Source organism: Rhineura floridana, chromosome 15, assembly GCF_030035675.1.
Source record: "Rhineura floridana isolate rRhiFlo1 chromosome 15, rRhiFlo1.hap2, whole genome shotgun sequence".
In the NCBI taxonomy this organism is placed as follows: domain Eukaryota; kingdom Metazoa; phylum Chordata; class Lepidosauria; order Squamata; family Rhineuridae; genus Rhineura; species Rhineura floridana.
Window position 1 is genome coordinate 34,508,684 of NC_084494.1, and position 25,573 is coordinate 34,534,256.

The following is a 25,573-nucleotide window of genomic DNA, read 5'->3' on the forward strand; positions in this document are numbered from 1 at the left end:
GTGAGTGGGGGGAGTGTTGCCCCTTGTTTCAATGCATTATTGTAGGCCACACCTCAGATACTAACTCTTCTCCCTCCCCTTGAGGGGTAGCAGGTGAAGCCTCGCTGCTTTATGATCAGTGGTACCATGTCACCAAGAGTTGTGGCACCCTTTCCGCCAATCCCTTGCGATGCTGCAGAAAGGGTCAGCCCTACGCGGCTCCTTTTGTCTTGGTGGCCACCATGGCTCTACTTCTGGCCCACTCCTCTTAACGCCGCACCCCATGTGTCAGGCCTTGAGAGGAACAGATGAGGGTTTTCCCCACCATCACTAAACTGCCCCTTCCAGGTTCTTTCCAATGCCTGTCACTTTCCGCTGTGCCCGAGCACACTCCCTGGCCTTTTTGAGGAGGGACAAAGGGGCAAGCCAGATGCTGCTTCCTCCTCCTCCTCCTCCTCCTCCTCCATGTTTGCCTCTCTCTTTTGCCAGAGACCACTTGTGTCAGTTTCCATTTCAAATGGAATCCATCTGTCAGATGATAAGGGGATGGATTGGGGTGATGGGGGGTGCAGCATTCCTTCTTCTCCAGCTCTGCCTGCAGCTTAGCCCAGCAATACTGGCTCTCTCCAGTAGCTGGATAACTGCATGTGGTGTTGCTGCTCAATTAATCAGCCTCTGCCTCTGAGTTTCTGAATGAACGGGGTTAGTAACAGTTGTCAAAACAAGCCTCCCGCTGCCGAAAGCTCTCCAGCTTGCAGTTCCTGGCTTCCTGAGCCTGATCTCCGTGCTCATCACGCTACATCAATGCCTCTGCCCATCTCGGCGTATGTGTAGCGTAGGAGGTGTTCAGAGCTGGGGTGTTGCAGATAACGCTTGATGTAGACTGACAGGCCTTACTCATAGCCAACAGCTCACTGCTTCTGAGTAACAGGAATGCAGTGTTGCTTGGTCCGAAAAGGTCTTACAGTAGCAGCCACACCTGTGGTATATTTGTGTGGATTTCTTCAAAATTGGAAGGGATGGAGGGGGGGCTGCAACCATATTGCAGCATCTTCAGATAGGGCTGGGAAGGGCACCCTACTTGAAACTCCGGGATAGACAATCAGTGTTGACCACTGTTCTTCAGCCTTGGTTGCCCAGATGTTGTTGGGCTGCAACTTGCATCATCCTTGGCCATTGGCTGGGGTTGATGGGAGTTGTAGTCTGACAACATCTGGGGACCAAAACACTGGTAGACAGTCCTGAGCTAGATGGACCCAACGGTCTGACTTGGTATAAGGCATCTTCCTGTGTTTCTATGCTGTGCAAGGAGATCAGTTGCAGCAAATGAGCGGATGCCTGTGTGACTAGTTGTTTGTTTGCAGAGGGAGTGTGAGCATTGCAGTCATAGCCAGTTTTCATGTGTCTTCTTGACCTTCAGGTTTTATAGGTGTGTGTGTTTGAAGTATGACTTATAAACAGCCACAGTCACCTGTGGTGAGTAAAAACTGTATTCTAGGCAACCAGGCAGGGAAACTTGAGATGTAAAACAGAGGTGTTTTTTCTCTCCCTCTCCATTTCATACCACCTTCTCAGGCTGTCTGTATGGCATCATTATAGGTGTGTGTTGGCAGGTGGGTTGGTGACATATGTTGGCTAACCTGAAAAACTGAGTTAAGTGAAGCTCTTCATTATACTCAGTCCATATTATGGTCTTCATAGTAGTGATGGTTATTCTTATCATGTCTTTCCTCTAAGAAGTCCATGATGGTATCCGTGGATCACACCTTCTTATCCTCACAACAACCCTGTGAGGTAGGTTAAGCTGAGAGTGAGTGACTGGACCAGGATCACCCAGTAAATTTTGTGACTGGAAAGGTATTTGATCCCTGGTCTCCACAGTCTGTCACACTAGCCATTGCATCATGCTGGCTCTATTGTGGCTACATAAGCAAGAGGAGATTTTGGGAGCTCTTCCTTAAAAACAAAACAAAACCAGCTATCCACCCATTGCTTTGTTCAAATTCCGTGTGGAACCCCAGATCATATGAATGTAATATCTCATGTGATTTAAAGAAGGTCCACAGGAGGCAATGTATATACACAATTTAATGAACGCACTTGCAAATACAATCACTATAAATCTTAATTTGCTGCCTCCACTAACTCTGGGAATCGTCACTGCTATTCCAGTTTGCGAAAGAGGAAGCTGAGTGCCTTGGCCACATGAGTTCATGGCACAGGTGGGGTGCAGGTGTCCTAAGGCTCATTTCATGTTGATTTGCTGACTTACTCTGGCTCTTGATTTTAAGGGCTGGACCCCAAGAGGGTGTTTGGTAATATATTTATTTATTTATTACATTTATACCCCCCCTTTCTTTCCATGATAGAAACCCAAAGGCGGCTTACATATGGTTCCCAGGCGGTCTCCCATCCGGGCACTGACCAGACCTGACCCTGCTTAGCTTCAGCAGGGAGCTGGCCTCATGTGTCTTCAGACCATAGCCGTATCAGCTGTTTGTAAAGAGCCAGTTGCCTGTGAGGAGCAAAAATTGCCTCCAGGGAAGTGTTTGGTGCCAGGGAAGAGGATGGGTCCTTTATTCTTTCCAAACTACAAATGTGCTACAGATCACTAAGGTATATGTGGGCTGGGAAATTAATGAAAATCAATTAATACATTTTTGGCTCATTTACAAGGCCGAGCAAGGTGGCTTGGTCTTCAGTGGCATGGTTACGTCTCATTCTAGAGCGTTTATCATAAGGCCATAAGCTCTCTTGGATCAGATCAAAGGCTAATTTAGCCCAGTATCCTGTTTCCCACAGTAGCCAATCAGATGCCTCCAGGAAGCCCAGCAGCTCAACTGGTGACAGCATTAACTGTCCCCGGCAACTAGTATTCAGCAGGGGTACATTGCCTTTAGATAGGGATGCTCCATCTGGCCGTCAACAGGCCTCTCCTCTGCGAATTTGTTGAACCCCTTTTTAAAGCCATCCCAGCTGTGGCTGTTAGCATATCATAGAGTTCCACATATTATGTTGTGCAAAGCGGTCCTTTCTTTTGTCTGTCCTCAATCTGCATCCCGCCACTTTCAAAGTGTGTGTAATATCGGAGAGAGTGTGCGTAAGAGAGAAACGTCTCCTTTCTATCTGCTTTTTCCACATCATGCATAATTGTATGTTCCCCTTAGTCATCCCTCCTCCCCCAGCCCCCAAAACTATTGTATGGCGTCTCCTTCCTAGAGGCAAGTTTAACAGCGCAGACGGTGCCTAAGGAAGTGCCTGCAATTTTGGAACAGCCCAGGATCCCACTTGCTTTGCTTTTGGCAAGGAACCTCTGGAAGCACATGGAGGTCCGTGCCAGGCACTTTGTCCTTTGTTAACCACGTAGGTGTCGTCATAGGCAGAACCCAGCCACCCCTGTGCATGCACATATAGGAAGCCATGTAAATCCCATGAATTGACCCCTGGGCTAAGGGAGGGACAGTGGTAGCAAAATCTCTGGACAAGATTCTGCCGTCAATGTGCTTCCCTTAAAATAAGGCTGGAAGAACTGGCCAGCATGCTTTTCCGAACACCTCTCTGCTGCCTCCCTGCTTCAGAGTCTTCCCCTATGCGTCTGGATGTGCACACCATCAGAGCCATAAACTGCTTCCCTACCTGCCAACCTCCTCCCAGCCACATGCAAGTGGGACTTCCTTTTTCCCCTGCTGATGCTGTCAAGTAGAGCACCTGCTCTCTGCATGATCACAGCAGTCAGGGAGAGTGTGCTTCAAACTGAATCTCTCTCTCTCTCTCTCTCTCTCTCTCTCTCTGCTGTTAGCATGCAGATTCATTCAAAGCAGAGTGAGTGAGAGAGAGAGTGTGTGTGTATGTCTTCTAATGGCAGAGGTAATTTGCTTCCCATGTTAGTTATGGACAAGGTTGTGTATGATTCCACAAAGGGTATATAATATAGAGTTCAGTTTTTTTAGTATCTCCACTTTCCTTTCGTTTTTATTTTTTTTAAATTAGCTTCTAGTCCTTATGTTTGCAAAGATGTACTTGAAGATGTGGGGGCAATCATACTTTCTGGAATCTCAGACGCTAAATAGATGGCTGAATAAGACTTCCTTTGGCTGGGGGGGATTTCCTTGGGTCCAACAAGATTTAGAGTTTGCTCTAAAATCAAGTTTTGCCAGGAGAAACTTCCAATCGTTGCAACTGGCATAAATTTATTTGTTTATTTATTTGATTTATATCCCACACTTTCTCCCAGTAAGAGGCCAGGGCAGCAAACAAAAGCACTTTAAAACATCATAGAAACAGACTTTAAAATATATTAAAACAAACATCTTTAAAAACATTTTTTTAAAAAAGGTTTAAAAGCATATTAAACAGCAGTTCCAATACAGATAAGGTCTCAACTTAAAAGGCTTGTTGAAAGAGGAAGGTCTTCAGTAGGCGCCCAAAAGATAACAGAGATGGCGCCTGTCTGATATTTAAGGGCAAACTGGGAAGAGATATTTAAATTGGGCAAACTGGAAGAGAACACGCTTATTTTGCATCCATGCAACCTTTTTTTGAATAATTTCTCTTCAGTGTTTTGAAAAAAGGCAGGGGCAGGGGCTAGGAAAGGAAAGCTTCATCTTAAATATTTGAAGGCAGAGAGACAGGACTGTGCTTTGTGCTGTGTTTAAAGGGTCAAAAACTCGTCTTCAGGCTGCTTTTGAACATGAGGACTAGAAACGTTGCCTCTTTCCAAAGGAGAGCCACGCTGTGTTTAGGCCAGAGTCTATGCCTTGTGTCATGAGAATTCGTTGATGGCCAAACTGCATCCCTTCTCATTTTCAGATTAAAGCCACAGCTATTGGAGTCAGAACCAGGGAGGGGGGTGGGCAGAGAGCTGCCACTCTGTTGGTCTCCCTCTCATGCCAAAAACCATTAGCGTGTGTTTGGGATCTCATGTTGCCTTGAAGGAACCAAAGTGGCCACCACTTTTACAGTCTGCAACGCTTTTGAGTCTAAACGTTCCAGAACTTTATTGTTCCTCATTCTCTTCCCCCCACCCCCAGACTTTCACAGCATGGTGCAATTCCCACCTGCGGAAAGCCGGCACACAGATCGAGAATATCGACGAAGATTTCCGGGATGGCCTGAAGCTTATGTTGCTACTGGAGGTCATTTCAGGTGAGGGCCAGAGTTGCTTCTTAAGGGGCCTGCAAGGGTTCTTGTTGACCTGCTTTTATTTCTGCTGTGAGCTTCTTAAGTTTGGAGCAATTCTCCTTGACATCCTGAGAAGGCAAGATGTGATCCTGTGATCATAACAATAACCCCACAGCCTGTAAAGCAAGCAATCAAATTCCTAAGTAATCAGATTCCTAATTCACTTAGTTAATTTTCCAGAGGTTTGGTTGGAAGAATGTGGGTTAGCCTTTCAACTGCTGACTGTTGATGATGGATGCTTAATGTACCACAAATGCTTTTATTGCAGGGGGGTGGTGACAATATGTTAGGCTGAGTGTCCTCTTCCCTCCACCATTGTCCAATTCTGCACTCTGAATTAATTGTGCAAACCTTGTTAAATCTCAAACTGAATAATTTTACAGCATGAGTTTAAATAGATTTTTTTTGGTGGATAAGGGCTGCTGGACCATCTGGCACTGGTGATGGGCCTGCTTCCCCTATTTTGACCCATTTGTGCTGGCTACCTCTCAGTTCCCCCAATTGATTCAAGGCTTTACACACTCACAGAGCTCTCCCAAATGTCATCTTCTCCATTTGTGTACAATGCATTTGGAAAGACAGATGGAATACTAAAAATTCAACCTGGAGTAACTTAGAAAAAAAATCTATTCCTCTTGGGCCAATGAAAGTGTTTGTCCTGCAAGACCTGTTGCCTTTCTTTGTCTTGCTAAGCTTGCATTCGATATTAAAAGAAGCAAACTTTTGCATTCTTTCCATCCAATCTCCTCTGCTCCCCCACAGAATAAAAATGAATTTGGTCTTTTTCAGGGGAACGGTTACCGAAACCTGAGAGAGGAAAAATGAGAGTGCATAAGATCAACAATGTGAATAAAGCTCTTGATTTCATTGCAAGCAAAGGAGTCAAGCTGGTTTCCATAGGAGCTGAAGGTGAGTTACTGGGGTGGGGTGCCATTACTTTACTCTTTCCCAGTGATAACCTGCACCCATTTCACAGAACACCTAAGCCTTTTGTGGGGATTGGGGAGGGGGCAATGCAGGCTCCTCGGGGCAAGGACCGGTCTTTTTCCTACTGCCTAAAAGCACCCTGCACCTTGATGGTGCTGCATAAAACAATAAAATACGTAGTTCACTTTTTGCCCATCTAGCTCACTACCACAAATTTGGACTGGCTGTGGCTGTCTGAGAACTCTGGCAGAGGCTTTTTACAGCCCAACTTCCAGATCTCCTTCAGCTGAGATGTTGAGGATTCAACCTGGAACCTTCTGCTGCTGCTCACTTCCTGTTCCTGCATCTGCCTTTCCCTCTCTGCCCTTGGAAAGGGAAGGACCCTGCAGTCCTAGGAGGAAGGAACGATATGTAACTCCAGGGCAATGCTGGGTGTCGGAAGAGGGTAGAAGCAGCCTTAGTGTTGTGTTGGCTTATTTTATGCAAGGCACCTTGGGGATTTTCCTGGGTTGAAACTGAATCAGTCCAATAAAACTGCGTGCAGATTGTGTACTCTGCCGTTGAGCAACGTCCCTCCCAGATTGCAAGTGGAGAGGGTTGGGCATAAAAGACACACAAGGATCCAGGTTCTGCACTGAGGAAGTGTATATTCTGCAGCTGTGAACTGGGCAACTTGTTTCATCCATAGCCCCAGCCACAAAGGAAATACTCAGGAGCTTCCTTTGGATCTACAGTTCACCTCTGTTACCTGTCAAACTGTGGGTGGGTCAGTGTGTTTTGTTGTTTGTTTGCAGAGCCAGTGTGGCATAGAGAAGAGTAATGTCCTTGGAGCATATAAAGCAGAGTTCAGTTCCTTACGAGAGTCACGTGGGCCAAGTCCCCCCTCCCCACTACATCACATAAGTGGTTGGTTGGAAGGCTGGGACATGCGTATGATAGATGCAGGGTGGGGAACCTGTGGCCCTTCAGATGCTGTTGGATTAGAGCTCAGGTCTGCCCCAGCCAGGGTGTCCAGTAGTCAGTGATCACTGGAGCTGGGGCTAAATAGCAGTGGAGAGCCACAGGTTTCCCATCTCTGAGACAGACAGATCTCCTGCTAAAGACATTCTGGCCTAGTGGAACACAGGTGGGGTTCTGCGTGTGTCAGGATTCTGCAGCAGTAAAGAAAAAGTACAGAATGTAGCATTAGGCAAAACATCCAGCAGCTTTCTGACAATCTCTGGGGCAAACAAGATGTGATGGAGGCAGAGTTTACACAGTTATCTGCCCATGTCATGTACAAAATGGGGCAGGTGGATGAGACATTTCTAATTTTTACACCAAAAGGGCATGCAGGAGAGGGGCACTGAACTCTTCCCCTCTTGGCAGGCTCGACCCTTCCATGTTTCATTGCCCAAGGCTCTCCTCTCCCCACCTGGTCCCCATACCAGAAGTGAAAAGCATGGGGAAAGAGGTGCTTGAAGTGATATACAGCACTCTAAGATAAAGTAGGGGAGAAGGCAGGGCTTGGCTCCCCTCGCAGATGCATACCTTTGTTTGTTTTAAAAAGGCCCTCCTCACTCTCCTTTCTGTGTGGAAAGGTAGTATGTTTAAACAGCAAATTCATCTGTTGCATTTAGTTTGGCCCTCAGCTTTATTTAAAAATAAAATGTAAGCAAGCTTCTAGCCCTCATGGCTATTAGCCATGATGGCTGTATTCTCCCTCCAGTGTTGGAGGCAGTGTGCTTCTGAATACCAGCTGCTGGGAATCACAAGTAGGGAGAGTGCTCTTGCACTCAGGTCCTCCTTGCAGGCTTCCTGGATAAGCATCTGGCTGGCCACGGTGAGAACAGGCTGCTGGACTAGACGGGCCTTTGGCCTAATCCAGAAGCCAGGCTTTTCTTATGTTCTTCAGTGCTTGAAAGTGTGTGGACAATGCCTGCTGAAATCTTAGACGTTGGAGGAGTTGCTGAGTAACATTTCCTGTGCCCTGCATACTCCTTGCCCTTCCCCGTGACTCACAAAACTGGAATGAATGATGCAAAATAGGAGATCCTGTAAACTGCCCAAATTTATACTGGTCGCAGTATATGGGTTACATGGGCACAGAATTCTAATGTATTTATTTATTTATTTATTTATTGGAGAGCCAGTGTGGTGTAGTGGTTAATGTGTTGGACTACGACCTGGGAGACCAGAGTTCGAATCCCCACACAGCCATGAAGCTCACTGGGTGACCTTGGGCCAGTCACTGCCTCTCAGCCTCAGAGGGAGGCAATGGTAAACCCCCTCTGAATATCGCTTACCATGAAAACCCTATTCATAGGGTCGCCCGTTAGTCAGGATCGACTTGAAGGCAGCCCTTTTCCATTTTCATTTATTTATTATTTGATTTATATCCCACCCTTCCTCCCAGCAGGAGCCCAGGGCAGCAAGCAGGATTTAGTTAGTGTGCAGAGTTTGCAAACCTGAATAGAGTTGTTGTTATATGTCTTCAAGTCAATTACAACCTATGGCGACCCTATGAATCAGCGACCTCCAGTAGCATCTGTCATGGACCACCCTGTTCAGATCTTGTAAGTTCAGGTCTGTGGCTTCCTTTATGGAATCAATCCATCTCTTGTTTGGTCTTCCTCTTTTTCTACTCCCTTCTGTTTTTCCCAGCATTGTCTTTTCTAGTGAATCAGGTCTTCTCATTATGTGTCCAAAGTATGTTAACCTCAGTTTCATCATTTTAGCTTTAGAGTAGCTTTAGTATAAAGCTCCCAAAGAGCATGTAAGTGTGATGGGCTGTGGCTGCAGGTCTTGAACAAATCTCTCTGGCAAGTCAGCAGTATCGTTTCGTCTCCCTGCTCTCTGTGTCTGCAGATATGTACAAGGCAATTTGAAAAGCACTTTGAGTTTGGGAGTAGGAAGGAGCAGTCTACACACACACTTTACTGCCAGGGCAGCCATGGAGTCATTTGCCCAGGGCAAGATTCATTTCCCTGCAGCTGGTCAGCTGGGAGTCTACTGCTCACTTCTCTGAACTAATTGCATCTAGTGATGCAATCCCCCCCTCCAAATATTCGCCTTTATTCTTCTGAGCTTCTGTGACCGATATTCCTTTGAGCTTTGCCAGATTTACACACTGGCGGTAAATGTGTTATATGCTTTAAAACGAGCAAACAAAAATCCCCAAAATTCTTTTCTGTTGGATTTTTCTCAGTTTCTTACTCTTGGGCCGGCTCTCTGCTCTGGTTTTGGCTTGTACTAAGAAGAAGACTCCTTCGCAAACAATGCAGGGGGTCTTGGAGATCTCATGCCCCCACCCCTCCCTAGATTTCCACAACTGTACTTCGGTCTGGATTTAGACAAATAGATACAGTTGGCCACACTTCTGCAACCCAAGATTTGGCTGGTGATTTCTTCTTGGGCTTGCCCATCCAGTTCTTGCTGTGGCTCGAACTGCCTGGACTCGATATGCCATCTGGTCTCCATGACTTAAAAAAGGAGGTCATGAACTGAGCAGCATCTGTTGTAACTAAATCAGGAATGGGGAATCTCAGGTCTGCGGCCCTCCAGACCTCGCTGTCGGGCCCTCAGGACGCTCCCCAGAGAACTCCCCATCCCTGGCCATGTTTCTTCTGCGCGGGCCACACCCCTCCCCAGCCCTGCTTTGCACCCTGCTCGAGTGTCTGCCCGGCTAGAATGTGTCCTTGAACTCTGATAATGCTTCTTGCTTTTCTGGATAGAAAATAGAGACGGATGTGTGAGTAAACGAACTTTTGTTGCTCCGCCCACATTTGTTTCTGGCTCCACCCACTGCTGGCATCTCGCCCCCTCCCCCGAAGGTTTTCTAGAAGGGATTGCGGCCCTAGGGCTGAAAAGGTTCCCTTCCTCTGAGCTAAATGGAAGTGCCTTATTCAGAGGCAGCCTGCTGGATGCTGGTGAGCATTGGGAACGCCGTCTACCCTCAGGCTGTGCTGCTGAACTGCTCCGAGGCACCTGACTGGCTGCAGTCAGAAGCTGAATGCTGGACTAGACCAGAGTCCCCAACCCTTTTGTGCCTGGAGGCACACTTGGAAATCTAGACGCTCTGCAGCATAACCCGTTTCACAGGAGAAAAACTGGTGATAGTCAAGCCAAACAAATAAAACATAGACAAAACAAGCAGGAAACACTCCTGCAAACAGGCAATCCCATCCCAACCAAAGAGTTCCCTTTCCCAAAAAGCTCAATATTTTAAAATAAAAATTAGGAGAGGCGGGGAGCCTTGGCAGGCAGGAATGCCTGAGCATGACATTGTGCCCACGGGCACCACATTGGGAACTTCTGGACTAGACGGCCTTTGGTCTGATCCAGCAAGACGATGTGCTTTGGTTCTTCTATAGCAGCTGCAAGAAGTCCTCTGCCTCTACTTATTTATCCGAAGGGGGGGGTAGAGAGACAGTTGCTACAGGGTCTGCTCCTGAGTCGGGGGGGGGGGCGGATCTTGCCTTACCACCATATTGTCCTTCCTAGCGATGCTAGACCAGACTAATAGAATACAGCTCTCTGAATCTGCCTTGGCAATCCAGCATCAACTCCCCTGCCTTCGGGGACCTAACCTGAGGAAAGGGAGCTGTCCTTGAAACCAGAGCATGTTCTGACAGGTGCCCTGTTAATGCATCAGGTGTGGCATCTCGCGTTAGAGAAGTGAAGGTTCACCAAAGTCTGCACCCTCTCTGCTCCTCCCTCCCCTCCCCCTCCAAGACAAGCACCCTTTAGATCTCTGCCCAGCACTTCCTTTGGCATCTTCACTTCCAATCCTTCTCACTTCCAAGCGTTTGTCTGTTTGGGGAGTGGCTCTAGCTATCTTCGAGATACTTGTGACATTGTGCGCTTAAGCTGCGTCTTTTCTACCTGCAGTGACTGTTAGAGGGAGAATGCTGTCTCTCGCCAGGGAGATTCAGAAGTTTAAGTTTGCCCACACCTTTATTTTATTCAGGTTTTATATAATTTTATTTTAGCATGTTAAAATAGGGACCAAATTTTAACTCTTGCTTTGTGATGAAAATGACTAGGTACAAATAAACAAATCTGGATCTGAAATTCTGTGCTCGGCTGCTCCCAGGGATCCCTTATTAATCTTCACGGTAACCAAAACATTCCAGTCTCCTCCTCCATTGTGTCTGCATTTGGAAAGAAAAGGCACAGGCTGCACTGGAGGACCAACAAAGAAGCTTCCTAGGTGGCTCAAGAATGCAAAGCTGTCTATAGTCTGTACATCACAAACACAAAACAATTCTGTGCTCAGTCAATCCTGTGGCTTGCATAAATCATGCAAACTGAGCAGATTTGCACAGTTGCTGTTCGTTTGCATAATCCTGCCGTTTCTGCTGTTTTACATAATTTATGCTGCTGCTCCTAGTCACGGGGAGCAGCAAGAAGCTAAATAGAACACCAAAGTCCTACTCACAGCCAGTTGGAAATGTTATTCAACCAGTATTACCCCTGCAGTGCCAGATGTATTATTTCACAGCCATGAGGCCTAGAAACTTGCTTTAAACAAACAAACCAGAACTAAAATTCACAGAATGGGGAATAATGTAGGAAGTTGCCTTATTCAAAGTTAAACAATTAGACCACCTAGCTTGTTTACATCAGAGGTGTCTTAACTCAGTGGTGGCTGGTGCCCATCGGACCTGGTAGAACAAAAGGCAGGGAAGCCAACAGTTGGTGGAGCCTGAGCTAATTGACAGTTGGAGCGAATTAATTCTAGTTTTGTACATCATGTGTGTTCCATGCTTCAGCATAAATGCAACCAAGTGGCTTGTTTCTTGTAGAAGTGCAAACTGTCCCCAACAGAACCTTTCTCCCTTCCTTAACGGTCTTCTTGTCTGCTTCCAGAAATCGTCGATGGCAATGCAAAGATGACCCTTGGCATGATCTGGACCATCATCCTCAGATTTGCCATTCAGGACATCTCTGTGGAAGGTAAGGGCTAGCCTTGCACAGGCTGCGTGTGGATGTACCCTCTGCATTTTTCTCCCAGCATGTTGGCACCAGGCATACATCTACTGCACTTAACGTATGAGAGAGGGAAATGATAAAGCCCAGGCAGTTAATGCATTATGGGGTTGCGGTGATCCAGGACGGTGCCCATGCCTTCAGCCACTTCCTCTTTCCCATTAGATCAGCTCCAATAAATCGTGCACCATGCAGCTGCTCAGTCAGTTGCAATAACCCTCACTTTATTGAGCGTGTGGCTCTGGCTTTTTGTCAAATACTTGCTTTGGGAATGCCTGTCATAATGCAGCTCTTAGGCAGCTGAAGGCTTCAGGGGCTCACCCTGATAGCTTTCCACCTATGCCCCAGCAATATAGTCCCTGATCCTAAGGACACCCACCCACGCTGGCTGTTATGCACCTCAGCTGTTTTATTCCCAACTGAAGCACAGGCGAAGAGCTCTGTGATCTTCTCCTGTGGTGTGGCTTTGGCAGAGACCTCGGCTTTACCCAGCCCGAGACACAGGGACATGGTAGAGAGCAACCAAAGATGCACGTCTGAGGGAGGAGCTGCCAAGGAAAAGCAGGCAAGGAGAGGGTGAAGAGCCCACCAACCCATCCTGCTTGCCACTTCTCCCCTGCAGATGCCCCACATCGCTGCTTAGCAAGTGCAGGATAGGAATCTGGAGTTTGTTGCTGTGTATCTATCTAGCTGTGTTTTATTGTAGACAGGCAAGCCAGTAAAGCCTTCTGTGGCTGTGTCACTTATTTTGGTCTTGGTCTTGGCAAATACCTCACAGGAAAAGGCCACCTTGACTACAACAGTTCTGCACTCAGATCTGTCACTTCCGATGGTGATGATGATGATTAATAATAATAATTTGTTGTTGTAACTGATACTATTCCTACTTAGGCTAGACCCACTGAAATCAATGAACATGACAAAGTTAGGTCCATTAATTTCAGTGGGGCTACTCTGAATAAAATTTGGTTGGATACAACCCAATAAAAGCAACAAGTATAGATTTCTTACCTGCCCTTCACCTTAAGGTCCCAGGGCAGGTCACAACAAAGTAAAAATGCAATATTAAATTCAGTTAAAACAATTAACTCTCGTTTTGGAGGAGACCACAGATACACTGTGAGGTACCTTGAGGCATATGTGCAGCCGTCCTTTTTGTGCAAGCCCAGAGCTTTGTGTGCCTTGACCTTCCACTCTCAGGCTTGTAGTCTTGTCTTGGCTCTGTTCTGTTCTCACTGTTGCTCCTTTAGCTTAAATTGCCATGTCAGGGACACATCCTCCTAAGGACAGCGCTGTACCTTCCTTTCTCCTCCTCCTCCTCCTTCTGTGTGCAGAGACTTCGGCCAAGGAAGGCTTGTTGCTCTGGTGCCAGAGGAAGACTGCTCCCTACAAGAACGTGAATGTGCAGAACTTCCACATCAGGTAACGGTTCGAGGCACGACCTCTGTGCGGCATTTTGACCTGCTCTTTTCCAAACACTGAGCTGGTGATTATCTCTGGGCAGAAAGCCTCGCCCATCTCAGAGACTGTGAGAAATCGCTTCCTGAGGATGGCTCTCTAATGAACTCAGCACACCAGCCCATCAAGAAACAAAAGCCATCATGCTTCCTGCTCAAGCCAGAGACCCAGGGTGTATAGAAACAGTTGCTAGCTGGGGATCTTTAAGAGGCTGGCAGGTGTTCTTGGTTATTGTGCTGGCAGGAGGCTGTGGCTAGACCTCTGTGTTGGAAAATACAGATATTGGGGAGGCCTGTGTGGATAGGAACTGATAAAATTATCCATGCTGTGTGAAAACTGGATAGATTCCCACCCACCCTCAATCACCCACTAAAATAAATGGGCGGCAGATGAAGGTAAGACCTTCACCCAGTGCATAACCGACTTCAGAGAATTCACTGACACAATGTTGTGATGGCTGATGGCTTAGATCAGGAGTGGTGTTGCTGAACTACAACTCTCATCAGCCCCAGCGAGCATGGCCAGGGATTATGAGAGTTGTAGTTCAGCAACATGTGGAGGACCAAAGGCTCCCACACCTGGCTTAGAAGGCTTTCTAAAAGGGAACAGGCAGATGCACAGAGGAGGTGAGGCCTGTCAGTGACTATGATGGCTATGTCACACCTAAGGCAGTAGGGTACTAAATACATGTTGCTGCAGAAAGGCAGCAGGAACAGGCTCTTGCCTCAAACCCTGCCCATGGGCTTCCCAGAAACACCTGGCTGACCACTAGGGGAAACAGAATTCTGAATGAATCCTGAGTCTAGCTCAGCAGGACTCTTTATGTTCTGAATTTTTAGTGACTCTCATGATGCTTGCTCAGTTTTGTCGTCTTTGATTGCCTTTTTGTAAAAACACCATTCTGTACAGATGGGGCTTGCAATTTTGAGGAATGCTGTACTAAAGCCACCGTTTCCCCTCTTAACAGCCACACAATCTAACTGTATCCTTGGGCTTCTTTTTACAGCTGGAAGGATGGCCTTGCTTTTAATGCCTTGATCCACAGACACAGACCAGAACTCATTGAGTATGACAAGCTCAGAAAGGTATGTTGGTGGCAGCAGCTCCTTCTCATTTTGGACTTGAAATACCTCTTTTTTTTTTCTTTTTTTTTTTTGCATCATGTCACATGATCTCTCCAGAATTCAGCAAGGCCAGAAATTGGTATAGCTCACTGGATTGAGATGTTGGGTTCAAATCTCACTTTGGTCAGGATCTCCTTGGATGTTCTGGGGCAAGCCACAATCTAGCAAGGCGATAAAGAATCTTGAGCTCATGGTAACTGATTCACTTCTTCCATTTTTGGCATGGCAGCTGCATGATATATTTAAATGTACTTTTCATGTAGATCTGCCAGGTCATGTGGTATGGGAAGTACCTCTAGTTTGTGCCATGACTGTGAGCATCATTAAGCCTCAGGAAAGTCCTTCCTATATCCATGAAAGAACATTTTTAAAGCATTCTCACACCTGGGGAGTTCTCAAGGCACTTTGGCTGTGCTAGAAATGCAGTGTTTGAATCGGGCCTCAGGTCACCAGTAGCTGTTCATGGGAAGAGGCAGATCAACATTTTTTTTCCTTAGACGCTTCGTTTCCAGTTGGCTTGGCAGGGCAGGATTACAGCTTGTTCTGGATGGCACTGGTTCTAACAGCTGTGCTCTCTGGCAAATTTCCCCTTCCAGGATGATCCAGTCACGAATCTGAACAATGCTTTTGAGGTCGCGGAGAAATACCTCGACATTCCCAAGATGTTGGATGCAGAAGGTATGCTGGAGTCTCTCCTAGTAGCATGGGGCTGTGTTATCCGGTTCCAAGAGGCAAATTTCATAACAGCATCTGGGCTGTCATGTAACCAGTCCCCATAGTAAGAAGTCCTTGTCACTGAAGTATGTTTTTTCTGTACTTCCATATAAGTAGGATTGGGTTGCAGAAGCCCAAAGAGAACTGTGGAGCACTGCCTTAGGTTACCTGCCTTGCTCTAGTTAAACTGGCATTCCTTCAGTCGAACTGACCCGTGCATAGCTGTTCAACATCTGCTCACGCACACACCTTGCAAATCCAAATTCCTTGTGGTCAGTTAACTTGCCTGATCAGATCTGCCACACTGTGATACAGGCCTGATAAAGACATGCAGAAATAGGTGGAAGAGTCCTGAGGTAGAAGAGACTATATCACTTCAGACTGCAAGTAGTGAAGTCGCATCTTGAATGTTGCCCTATTTACAACTTCTTGAAAACAGAAAATGAGAACACTGGTGGGGAAAGAGGTTTTATCCAGCTGTCTTTCCTCCCTGATGTGCTGGGCGGGGGGGGGGTTATATGGGTGGGGCTTACACCACCACCTGAAGTGATGTAGTCCCACTCTTTCCCCTCAGGACTTTGCCACCTCATTCTGCTACATGTGAAATTGCATCCTGGTAGGCTGGCAAACCTGTGTATTTATCTGCAGACCTGAGCACTGAGATATAGAGAGACTGAGCTGCAAGGATTTTTAACATTTCTTAGCAGCTTTTCCAACAGTAATACTTTATTCAAGGGGGCATACAGCCTTCTACAACTATTGTATACATTTTCAGGGTCCAGTACGAAGTGTAAAACTTGCTAGCTACTGAATCTCACAGCAAGCTGACTGATCTTGCTCCAGTTCTAGATAGACTGTCTCTTGGTTAGCGTAAACAGTGCGTCCTGAGCCTGGTTTCCAAAGTGAGCCATGAGCCTCCTTAAGGAGACACGCTAAGGAATTCCTCCAAGCTCATACTTCACATGTGCTTTGATGGATCCAAGGGGAAGGATCAGTCTGCTCCTAGCCAATCAGACACTCATGTGGTCTTCAGTTCACTGGACTGACAGCCAGAAGGGCAAACCTCAGCTTTTTGTTTATTTAGTTATTTATTTGCCTTAATGTTTCTTTTTCTGAGGCTTTGCACAGCTGTGTGTGTTTTTATCCTTTTTTTAAAATATAAGTTGCTGTGAGTCACTTTGGTGAGAAATAATAATAATAATAATAATAATAGCAGCCTCTCTTCCTCCAGTAGGGCTGCCCCGAGGCCCTAGGTGACTATGGGGAAAACCCAGGGCAAAAGAGCCACCCCCAAAAATAAAGCAGGAGTGATCGGATTCCAGTGGGTATCCACAAAGTTCTATTAGATCCCCTCAACATTCTTCACATGATCTGTGTATTTAAGCTCTTCTTTAGAGGAAAAGGCAAGTGAGGTTAACCACTGCATAGTTGTAAAAACTCTGCAACCTTGAATAGGCTTGGCATCAGTTGTGTAAGCAGCCTTGAGCTCTGGCAGGCAGTGCAGTATAAATCTAAGATACTTGGCTCAAGTTCTGTGTTGGACAAGTAGTTAACTTCCAGTTCTGGCTCTCCTTGCACTTGTAACACTGGCTTATTGGTGTTAACTTTTTCCAGGCTGAATCTTTGCCTGCAGGGGGACACCAGAGCTGGTGGAAGTGGCTAGACCCAACAGTGCTTGAGGGTGGGTGGTGGTGGGGAGAGTCTTGCCTCCTGGTATTTTTAACACTTCTTGTTCGCTTTTCAGACATTGTCAACACGGCCCGGCCTGATGAGAAGGCTATTATGACTTATGTGTCCAGCTTCTACCATGCCTTCTCTGGCGCTCAGAAGGTACCAGAAGTGGCCGAGCCTTCACCGTTAACAGCTCCTCTTCTTTCCAGCATCCTGCACTCTTCTGACTTCTCTGCAGAGGGCAGCTACTTCCAGATTATCGGGAACCCAAACCTCAGCTAGTTCAGGGCAAGGCATGCTTAGATCATCTTTAGCTCAAAATCTCTACCCTCCTTAAGATAATTGGAGAGCTTCAATTGGTGGAGTTAAAACCACTTACTTAAAGGGGCTGTCTCTGTGGTGTTTCAGGAACAGCTGCCAACCAGTGGGTATTTTCATGGACTAATCATCTGCCTTTTAAATCAGTGGATGAACCAATTAAATTTCAATATATTTGCACATTTCCAAAGCCTCACTCTAGGTGTCGTTTTGAGAAGTTGAAGGAAATGTGAGAATGTGCTTATTTAATCAAAGAACGCTGCGTTATGAGAAGAATGCAGCCTTCAACTCTTCCTCTCATTATTACAGTAACACACCTGAGCCAAAATAGCTGCTCCAGATTAACAAGTGAACTCCTGAACTCAAACTGTTTAAAACTGGGCGCCTACCAGTGGATCAGTGGCAGCTGTAGTTGATTAAAGCTGCAGTCCTAAATAAACATGCACAGGGTTGCAGGGTAAGTCAGTTAAGTCTTGCAGTCCTACATTTCAAGAGCTCTTGGGAGCAGAATAGAGAACCTTTTTGAGAGGCACCTTGAACTTTTCCAGGGCTGCCTGAACCATGGAGGAGGAGATCTATTGCTATGGAGTCCTGTCCCAGCCGAGGTTTGGGTCCCTGTCTTGCCCCACCCCTCCTCTGCTGCATGTCAGAGGGGAGCCTGGAGGATCTTGCATTGTGCCCTTGACTCTGCTTCCCTTCTTCTCTTCCCTCCTGTGCAGATATTGTAGGCACGCTCAGGCCCGATGAGAAGGCCATCATGACCTACGTCTCCTGCTTCTATCATGCTTTCTCTGGGGCTCAGAAGGTGAGCTTTGGCTGGGTGGGGCTGTTCGCTGCTGCTTTGAAAAGGTACCTTACTACTTTAAGCTGCCCCTAACATGTTCTTTAATCAACTTTCTGGAGCACTGTGTTTATACTTGTATGAAAGGGCTGTGCAAAGGCTCAACAAGGCTAGAATGTTGGGTGGTTTTGATTTTATTGTTGGTACAAAATCTGGGTGATAAGCTAGGGATGGATGAAGACCCCAGTGAGGCTCTGCTAGTTAAAACTCTTCTGGCTTCCTCTGAAAATTCTCCTGGCGAGAACCAACTTCTAGATTTGCTTCAAATGTTCACCTTAGATGAAATTCCGTGCAACTCTGGGCCTAAGTAATGCGTTATCAGGGCAGTAGAGTTTCCAGGGTGTGGCGTTGACTTTCTGAAGAGACATCAGGGAGTTAACCCAGCAAGTCTCGCTTGAAACTAATGTCTGCATCTTCCTTCTGGCTGGAAAAATAACCACACAGACTTGGCTTCAACAACTGCCCATCAGTCTCAGCCAGCATCGCTAGAGATCAGGGATGATGGGAGTTGTAGCCAAAAACACCTAGACAGCACCAGGTTAGCAAAGGCTGTTCTACAGCAGTTAACGGCAGTGGACCACGTTCATCTGAAGTGATACACAGTGTGGTGCGTGTTCCCTGATTTCTCCACCATAATCTGGAAGAACACGACTTGGGGAACTAAGTGCAAAGTCTGAGAACATTACCTTTTATTTTTAATTTTAACCAAAGCAATATTCCAGTTCTGATTGTATTTGGGCAATTCCTGGCAAAGCTTTGCCAGCTTCTGATTTTGTGAGTGGATTTGCAGGTCCAATTATTACCTGCAGTCCTGTGCTCCTTTATTAGCAGAAGCAGAGTGAATTGTACTTAAAAATGTCAACTTGCCTGCTTTGCATAATTTATGCAGATTGCAGAGGTTCATTTTTGGGTGAAGAAATCTGATAACATATTTTTCTTTTTTGTGCAGTGAGCGCACGCCCCTGTTGTAGGAAGTTCTGCTTCTCAAGCCTATCCCTTCCCCCCATCCCTTCCCCCCCCCAAGCCTGTTGGCTTCTGTCTGCAGCGTGGAACTGGAAGGTGGCAAACCTGTCTTCCAAGCCACTGTCTGCATGGGTCTCCCTGCCTCAGGTTACACAGAACTCCTGGCCTCGCACTTCATGCTCATTATGCAGCTCTCCCTAGCACATGTATCAACCCCTTTCCATCTACACTTATGGCTGTTAACATCTTTCATTCCTGTTCCCCTGGCTAGATTATTTGACTTCTCAGTTGGCATTTTACTTCTGGGAAGGTTAGCCTGTGTCCCTCCATGTCAAACTACTCCTTGCATTTCTACAAGATGCATCGTCTTGGCTCATGTTTCCGGTTACTATTATTTAATTCCCCACTTCCTTAAAGGATGGTGTACACGGTGTCCCCCCTCCAAATATTATTTGTATATATTGACTGGACTTCAGCTGTGGCTCCCCCCCTTTTTTCATCCTCTCAGCAACCAGTATTGCAAATAAAACAGCCGATATCATCATGCCGTTGTATAAATCTATGGTGCGACCGCATTTGGAATACTGTGTACAGTTCTGGTTGCCTCATCTCAAAAAGGATATTCTAGAGTTGGAAAAGGTTCAGAAGAGGGCAACCAGAATGATCAAGGGGATGGAGCGACTCCCTTACGAGGAAAGGTTGCAGCATTTGGGGCTTTTTAGTTTAGAGAAAAGGCGGGTCAGAGGAGACATGATAGAAGTGTATAAAATTATGCATGGCATTGAGAAAGTGGATAGAGAAAAGTTCTTCTCCCTCTCTCATAATACTAGAACTCGTGGACATTCAAAGAAGCTGAATGTTGGAAGATTCAGGACAGACAAAAGGAAGTACTTCTTTACTCAGCGCATAGTTGAACTATGGAATTTGCTCCCACAAGATGCAGTAATGGCCACCAGCTTGGATGGCTTTAAAAGAAGATTAGACAAATTCATGGAGGACAGGGCTATCAATGGCTACTAGCCGTGATGGCTGTGCTCTGCCACCCTAGTCAGAGGCAGCATGCTTCTGAAAACCAGTTGCCGGAGGCCTCAGGAGGGGAGAGTGTTCTTGCACTCGGGTCCTGCTTGCGGGCTTCCCCCAGGCACCTGGTTGGCCACTGTGAGAACAGGATGCTGGACTAGATGGGCCACTGGCCTGATCCAGCAGGCTCTTCTTATGTTCTTATGTTCTTAACCCTGTGATGTAGGCTAGGTTGAAAAGTGGTCTTTGGGCCCAGGTCACCCAGTAATCTTCATAGCTTAGCCTGGGTTTGAACCTGGGTTTCTGTCCTAAGACTAGCCCAAGGATGGAGATCCTGTGACCCTCCAGATGTTGCTAGACTGTAGCTGCCATCATCCCTGATGGTCAGCTGGGGCTGATGAGAACTGGAGTTCAACACGACATGTTCCCAACTTTTGCTCTAGCCACGACATTACACTGGCTTTCAATGCCCCTCCTTTTTAAAGCCCTTGCATTTCTCCTTCACCCTGCTCTGAAAAATGTGAAAGCAAAATTCTAAAACCATTTATTAATTCTAGTTCTGTTTTCTGATTGTCCCAATTTATGAGAGGGTATGAAGATCATGTTGTTTTGATCCATGAAACAGAAGAGGGAACAAAACATTGCTGTAACAAAACTATTTAAAATTGAGGGCAGAGGAATAAAATCTCTGGAGCTGAAGCTGTATAAAACTATTGATGTCGTCAGGTGAGTTTGGAGGATGTCTAGAAAGGCCCAGATCCTTTTGGTCCTTTCCAAGATGGGCCTCAGTCCCTTGTATCTGGCAAATATAATCTGGTTTTACTGGAGTTTGCTGGGAACTCCAGGCAGAATCTCGCTGCTGCATCAGGTGGCATGAAGGAGCAGGAGCAGCTTGTAGGAGACGACTGCGTTACAAGTTTTTACTGGCTGCGTCTGGCTGCCAGCAAGCCTGAAAGTTCACCTCAGCCGCTCAGCGTTGAAGGAATGCATAATGCCGGGAGGGAAATGACTTCACCCAAACACTCCAATGGATGCTTTTAAAAAGGCGGGCATTGCACTGTGTCTACGTGGGGTTTTTTTCTTGGTGTGTTTTCTTTTTCTTAGCAGCTTCTTAACATACTAGATCTGCCGCTAAGTTTAGTGGAGTGTTTTCCATTAAAAGCGCAAGTTAATTTATTGGCTCTGAACGTGTAAATCCTTTATAGACAGGAAGTGGAGCCTTTCCCTGGCCAGCAAATCTCTCTACATATTCCAGCTAGAGGGGACAGTTCCCCCCTTCCCCCCCCTCGCCTGAACTTGATTGCACCCGTGGTGCTCACAATCGGGTGCTCCCTTTGTGTGCGGGGGGGGGGGGATGGTTGGACTGTGTGAATTTCTAGCCTTGCCAGTCATTATTATTATTGTCCTTTGTGTCTGATTCCAGGCTTTGGGAGCTCAGCTGGCATCAGCTGGGATTGATTAGCTGCCTTGTAACAGCACCAGCAGCCTCTCCAGCGTGGCTCTGTGTGTGTTGCCTTCCTGGGCTCCAGGCAGCAACTGCATTGTTTGGGCAGTCTGCGTGGGAGCCTGCTGAATTAGCTGGCTTAGAGCAGAGTCTGAGCTGCGCCCCATATTTTTTACTGCTTTTAAACATCAAAAACTCCTGCGCTTTTCTAATCGGACGTTTGGGTCAAACCGGCCCTGACGAAGAAGTCATGTCGGAGAATTACTGTTTACCAGCAGCCTTCCCCCAGCCTGGTGGTGCCTTCCAGATGTTTTAGACTACAGTTCCCGTTAGTGCAGCCTTTGGGGGAAGGCTTGTTTACAGCATGGTGGGAAGAAGGTAGATCAGGGTCTGCTGGTGGAATGCAGGAAGATTTGCAGCAGGTCGTAGATCAGCAGGGGTTTCTGGCTCCCAGCTGTTTTAACAATAGCAACACCCGCAGAGAGAAAAGGATCATGTCCTCCCCCTTTCTCTCACAAAATCAGGCTCTTTGGATTCCTGATTGGTAATAACTCAGATAAAAGTTTGTACTTGCGTATGCAAGTCACACCATTGTCTCGCTGTTACGGTGCAGTACTATTTATTTATTTCATTTGATGGTCCCCTCATACTCAACAATCTCTAGGCGACTTACAACAGGTTTAAAAACATACAATAGAAAACAGATTTTAAAATGTACAATGTAACAAACTTTAAAACATGCAACCTAAAAGCGTAAATCTGAAAGGAAAGAAACTGAGACAGCATACCTCAAAGGCCAAAGGCCTGAGTGAAAAGGAAGATCTTTGCCTGGTGCCTAAAGATGAACAAAGAAGGTGCCAGGCATGCCTCCCTTGGGAGAGCATTCCACAGCGGGGGCCACCACCTATTCTGTTGACACCTCCTGAGCCTCCTGTGCAGGTGGCACATGAAGAAGGGCCTCTGATGACGAGCGCAGGGTCCAGGGTGCTTGATACAGGGAGAGGTGGTCTTTGTGGTATTGAGGTCCTGAGGCTTTGTAGGTCAAAATCAGCACTTTGCATTGAGCCCAGAAACTAATCGGCAGCCGTGCGCTCTAGGCCATTGGGCAATGCCTTCTGAGCCACCATTTATATCTTGCTGCAGCTGGTGGACATCAGGGTTCTGTTTTTTTAAAAAAAAAAACACAAAGTAGATCATTTCCAAGTGTAAAGTTTGCCCATACCTTGCTTGCAGTACACAGGTACAGCTGGGTGATCTGTGCTGACCTCCTGTGTTTAATCCCTGAAGGACAGCATTCCCCAATCTGGTGCCCTTCTGGTATTACTGGGCTACAGCTCCCATCATGCGTGACAATTTACCTTGCAGGCTGGAGGTGATGGGAGCTATTTCAGTGGGTCTACTCTGAGTAGGACTTACTTGAATGAAACCCTCAATGGTTAAACGCCGCCTTTTAGCTGCTGCACTAATATAAAAGACCTCTTGCGTGGTTAAATATGGAGGATTTTTCCCACAACTGGAGTCATTTGAATCCCCAGTACCTCGGGCATGTCGTGTTTCATCTTCCTCCATTTACTTTGACTGGAGTCTCAGTGACCCATTGCGATTTGAGTAAAAACCCTCCTTTAAAAAAACGACACAGAGGGCTTGGGGAAAGGTGTCGCATGCCACAGAACAATCAATCTCTTTCTTGTAAGAGACTGCAAAGAGTGTAAAGGGATGCAGGTTAAGGGGACAGAGTTTGTTTCTAAATACCGCATTTGGGGGGGGGTGTCACACAGGACGGCTAAGACTTTTGTGTCCTGCCCTTTTGTCCCCCAAGATGTTTATGTAAAACAGGCTGAATATAGTTAAAAGTAAAATGAGCCAAACGCTAAAGCTGATCAAACTACATTGTATTAGGCCCAGCTCCTGTGCAGCCCAGAGGATGGTAGCAAGTGCAGGCTTCCTTGTGGTTCAGAATCATTGAGCAGGCATGACCTGGAGCCTTTTCTAGAGGTCTTCTGCTCCAGCCAGTTGATGCGAGGAGGCCTCCTTGGTTGGTCTCTGGTCCTTTTGTGACCAGAGATTTGAGACACAGGCTGATTCTTTTCTCTCCCTGGCCCCCTTGTCATGCCTTGGGTCACTAGTTCCAAGACCCTCTTTCGGAATTAAAAATGCCCCAGCCAGCCTCCTAAAGGCTTTGTCGAGAACCGGCCTGCCAAACCTCTGCAGGCAAGGGGGCTGCCACTGAGAAGGCTATGCCCCATATAGCCCCCACCCTCCTGGCTTCTGCAGGCTGCGGCACTTGGATTGGGGCCTTCTCAAATGAACTACAACATTTAAGGGAGTCTCACAAACAAGCCTTTCCCTTTGATTAGCTTTACATTTGTTGAGGAAGGTCAGCCCACAAGTTAGTGCCTTTGAGCATGTCCAGAGTACCCATCCTTCACCTCTTGATGCATAAAAGAACATGATTTGGCATACTTGAGATTCCCAGTACTTCTGGGCTCAGCATAAGCTAAGAATAAACTCCAAAAGAGAAATCTAAAAATCTACAGCATTGTGAAACCCATCCCTAGCTTTGCTACCCAATCACACTCCAACCCCCAAATTTAATAAACACACACAGTCTCTCTCTCTCAATTAAGAGATGCATAAACTGCCTTCCAGTTTGCCCTCACAAGGCAGTGTACAGAACAATTAATGACACATTAAAGAACCATCAGATTAAAATTCACATAGCACTCCTTAAAACCGGGAGGTGGGAACGTGGGGGGGGGGCTCCAGATGTTGTTGGGGACTCCCATCAGCCCCCGCATGGCACAATTGGAATTGTCATCTGGGAGACCCATAGGCTCCTCACCCCGTCTTGAAATGAGCAGTCAGAACATCGCTACGCAACAATGAATGAAAAGCAAGTTGAGATGAAAATTCCTTAAGAGTTAACTTTAAAACCCAGAGTGATAGGGCCATCCTTTCTGGGGCAGGAGGCACTCCACAAATGCAGGGCTTACCCCCAGTGCAGAGTTACAGTTGCCCCCCCACCCTCCCCAATACTCTTGTGTCATCGAAAGGTGACTTGTTCTCAAGCTTGACTCTTACTCCTCCTCAATCATTGCCCAACATCAGCCTTCTAAATACCAAGTCTCTTAGTAAGGAGGTCCCATAATGTGTGGCTTATCCCTTTTTTTTCTCCTAGTAGAACAAGACTATATTATTTTTTTATTTTGACTATCCTATTCTGTTGGCAACTCATTTCTTCCATGGCTCTTTCCTTCTCCCCGTCCTTCTATAGACCCTCTTCACCCTTTCTGTTGATGTCTGGCTTCCATCTCCTTCCCTTGGACTCTCTCTGCTCCTTGCAAGGTACTTGATCTCTTGACTTTTCCCATCCCATTGGCTTCTGTGTAGTTATTTCCCCTCCTGCTTTCAAATAATCCAGGGCACTCTGCCTTCTGGAGGGGGCCCTTCCGCTCTGGCGCAGTGTGAAAACCTCTCCTACTGCAGCAGGCTTTGTGTGTGTGTGTGTGTGTTTAAACTGGTGTTGTTTTTTTGATTTACCACTGCTATAATGCTGCTCCTTAAACCTATCTTTTTGTAACTGTCATTATCTCTGTTTTACTTGACTGAGTTTTTTAGTTTTATGCATGTCACTCTTGAGTGGTCTGTGAGCAGGAAAGCAGAATGCAAAACAACCAACATTTGATAATGATAGACTGGCTTCTGCTATTAGGAAACCAAAAAGTGATTGAAACACAATACAAATGAAATAGCGACATGACGATTGGGGAGCTTAGCTAACAAAAACAAGCCACTGAGAATCTGTGGAGTACTACGCAAAGAAATGACAGAAGGAAGCTCTTCTTCTCTTGTCAAGTTTTTTCTATTGCATTTCAACAGGCTATAATAGTAAATGCAAACACAAGAGCTAGATCTAAACCTTTTCAACGAATACCAAATTGTGCCTATATTGGCTTATTAAGG

At 46.5% G+C, this 25,573-nt stretch overlaps 1 protein-coding gene across 5 annotated transcripts in view; it reads left to right on the forward strand.

Moving 5' to 3' along the window:
• ACTN4 (actinin alpha 4) overlaps nucleotides 1–25,573 on the forward strand; it is a 107,749-nt gene that overhangs the window by 52,762 nt on the left and 29,414 nt on the right. For 3 of the 5 annotated variants that reach the window (XM_061597798.1, XM_061597800.1, XM_061597796.1), the window contains exons 2-8: nucleotides 5,010–5,124; nucleotides 5,950–6,069; nucleotides 11,938–12,024; nucleotides 13,392–13,479; nucleotides 14,522–14,600; nucleotides 15,236–15,317; nucleotides 17,098–17,183. In XM_061597798.1, the coding sequence (XP_061453782.1) occupies nucleotides 5,010–5,124; nucleotides 5,950–6,069; nucleotides 11,938–12,024; nucleotides 13,392–13,479; nucleotides 14,522–14,600; nucleotides 15,236–15,317; nucleotides 17,098–17,183 (657 nt within the window). Of the gene's footprint in view, nucleotides 1–5,009; nucleotides 5,125–5,949; nucleotides 6,070–11,937; nucleotides 12,025–13,391; nucleotides 13,480–14,521; nucleotides 14,601–15,235; nucleotides 15,318–17,097; nucleotides 17,184–18,061; nucleotides 18,148–25,573 lie in introns of all 5 variants that reach the window. The other 2 variants (XM_061597799.1, XM_061597797.1) reach the window with 1 other exon arrangement.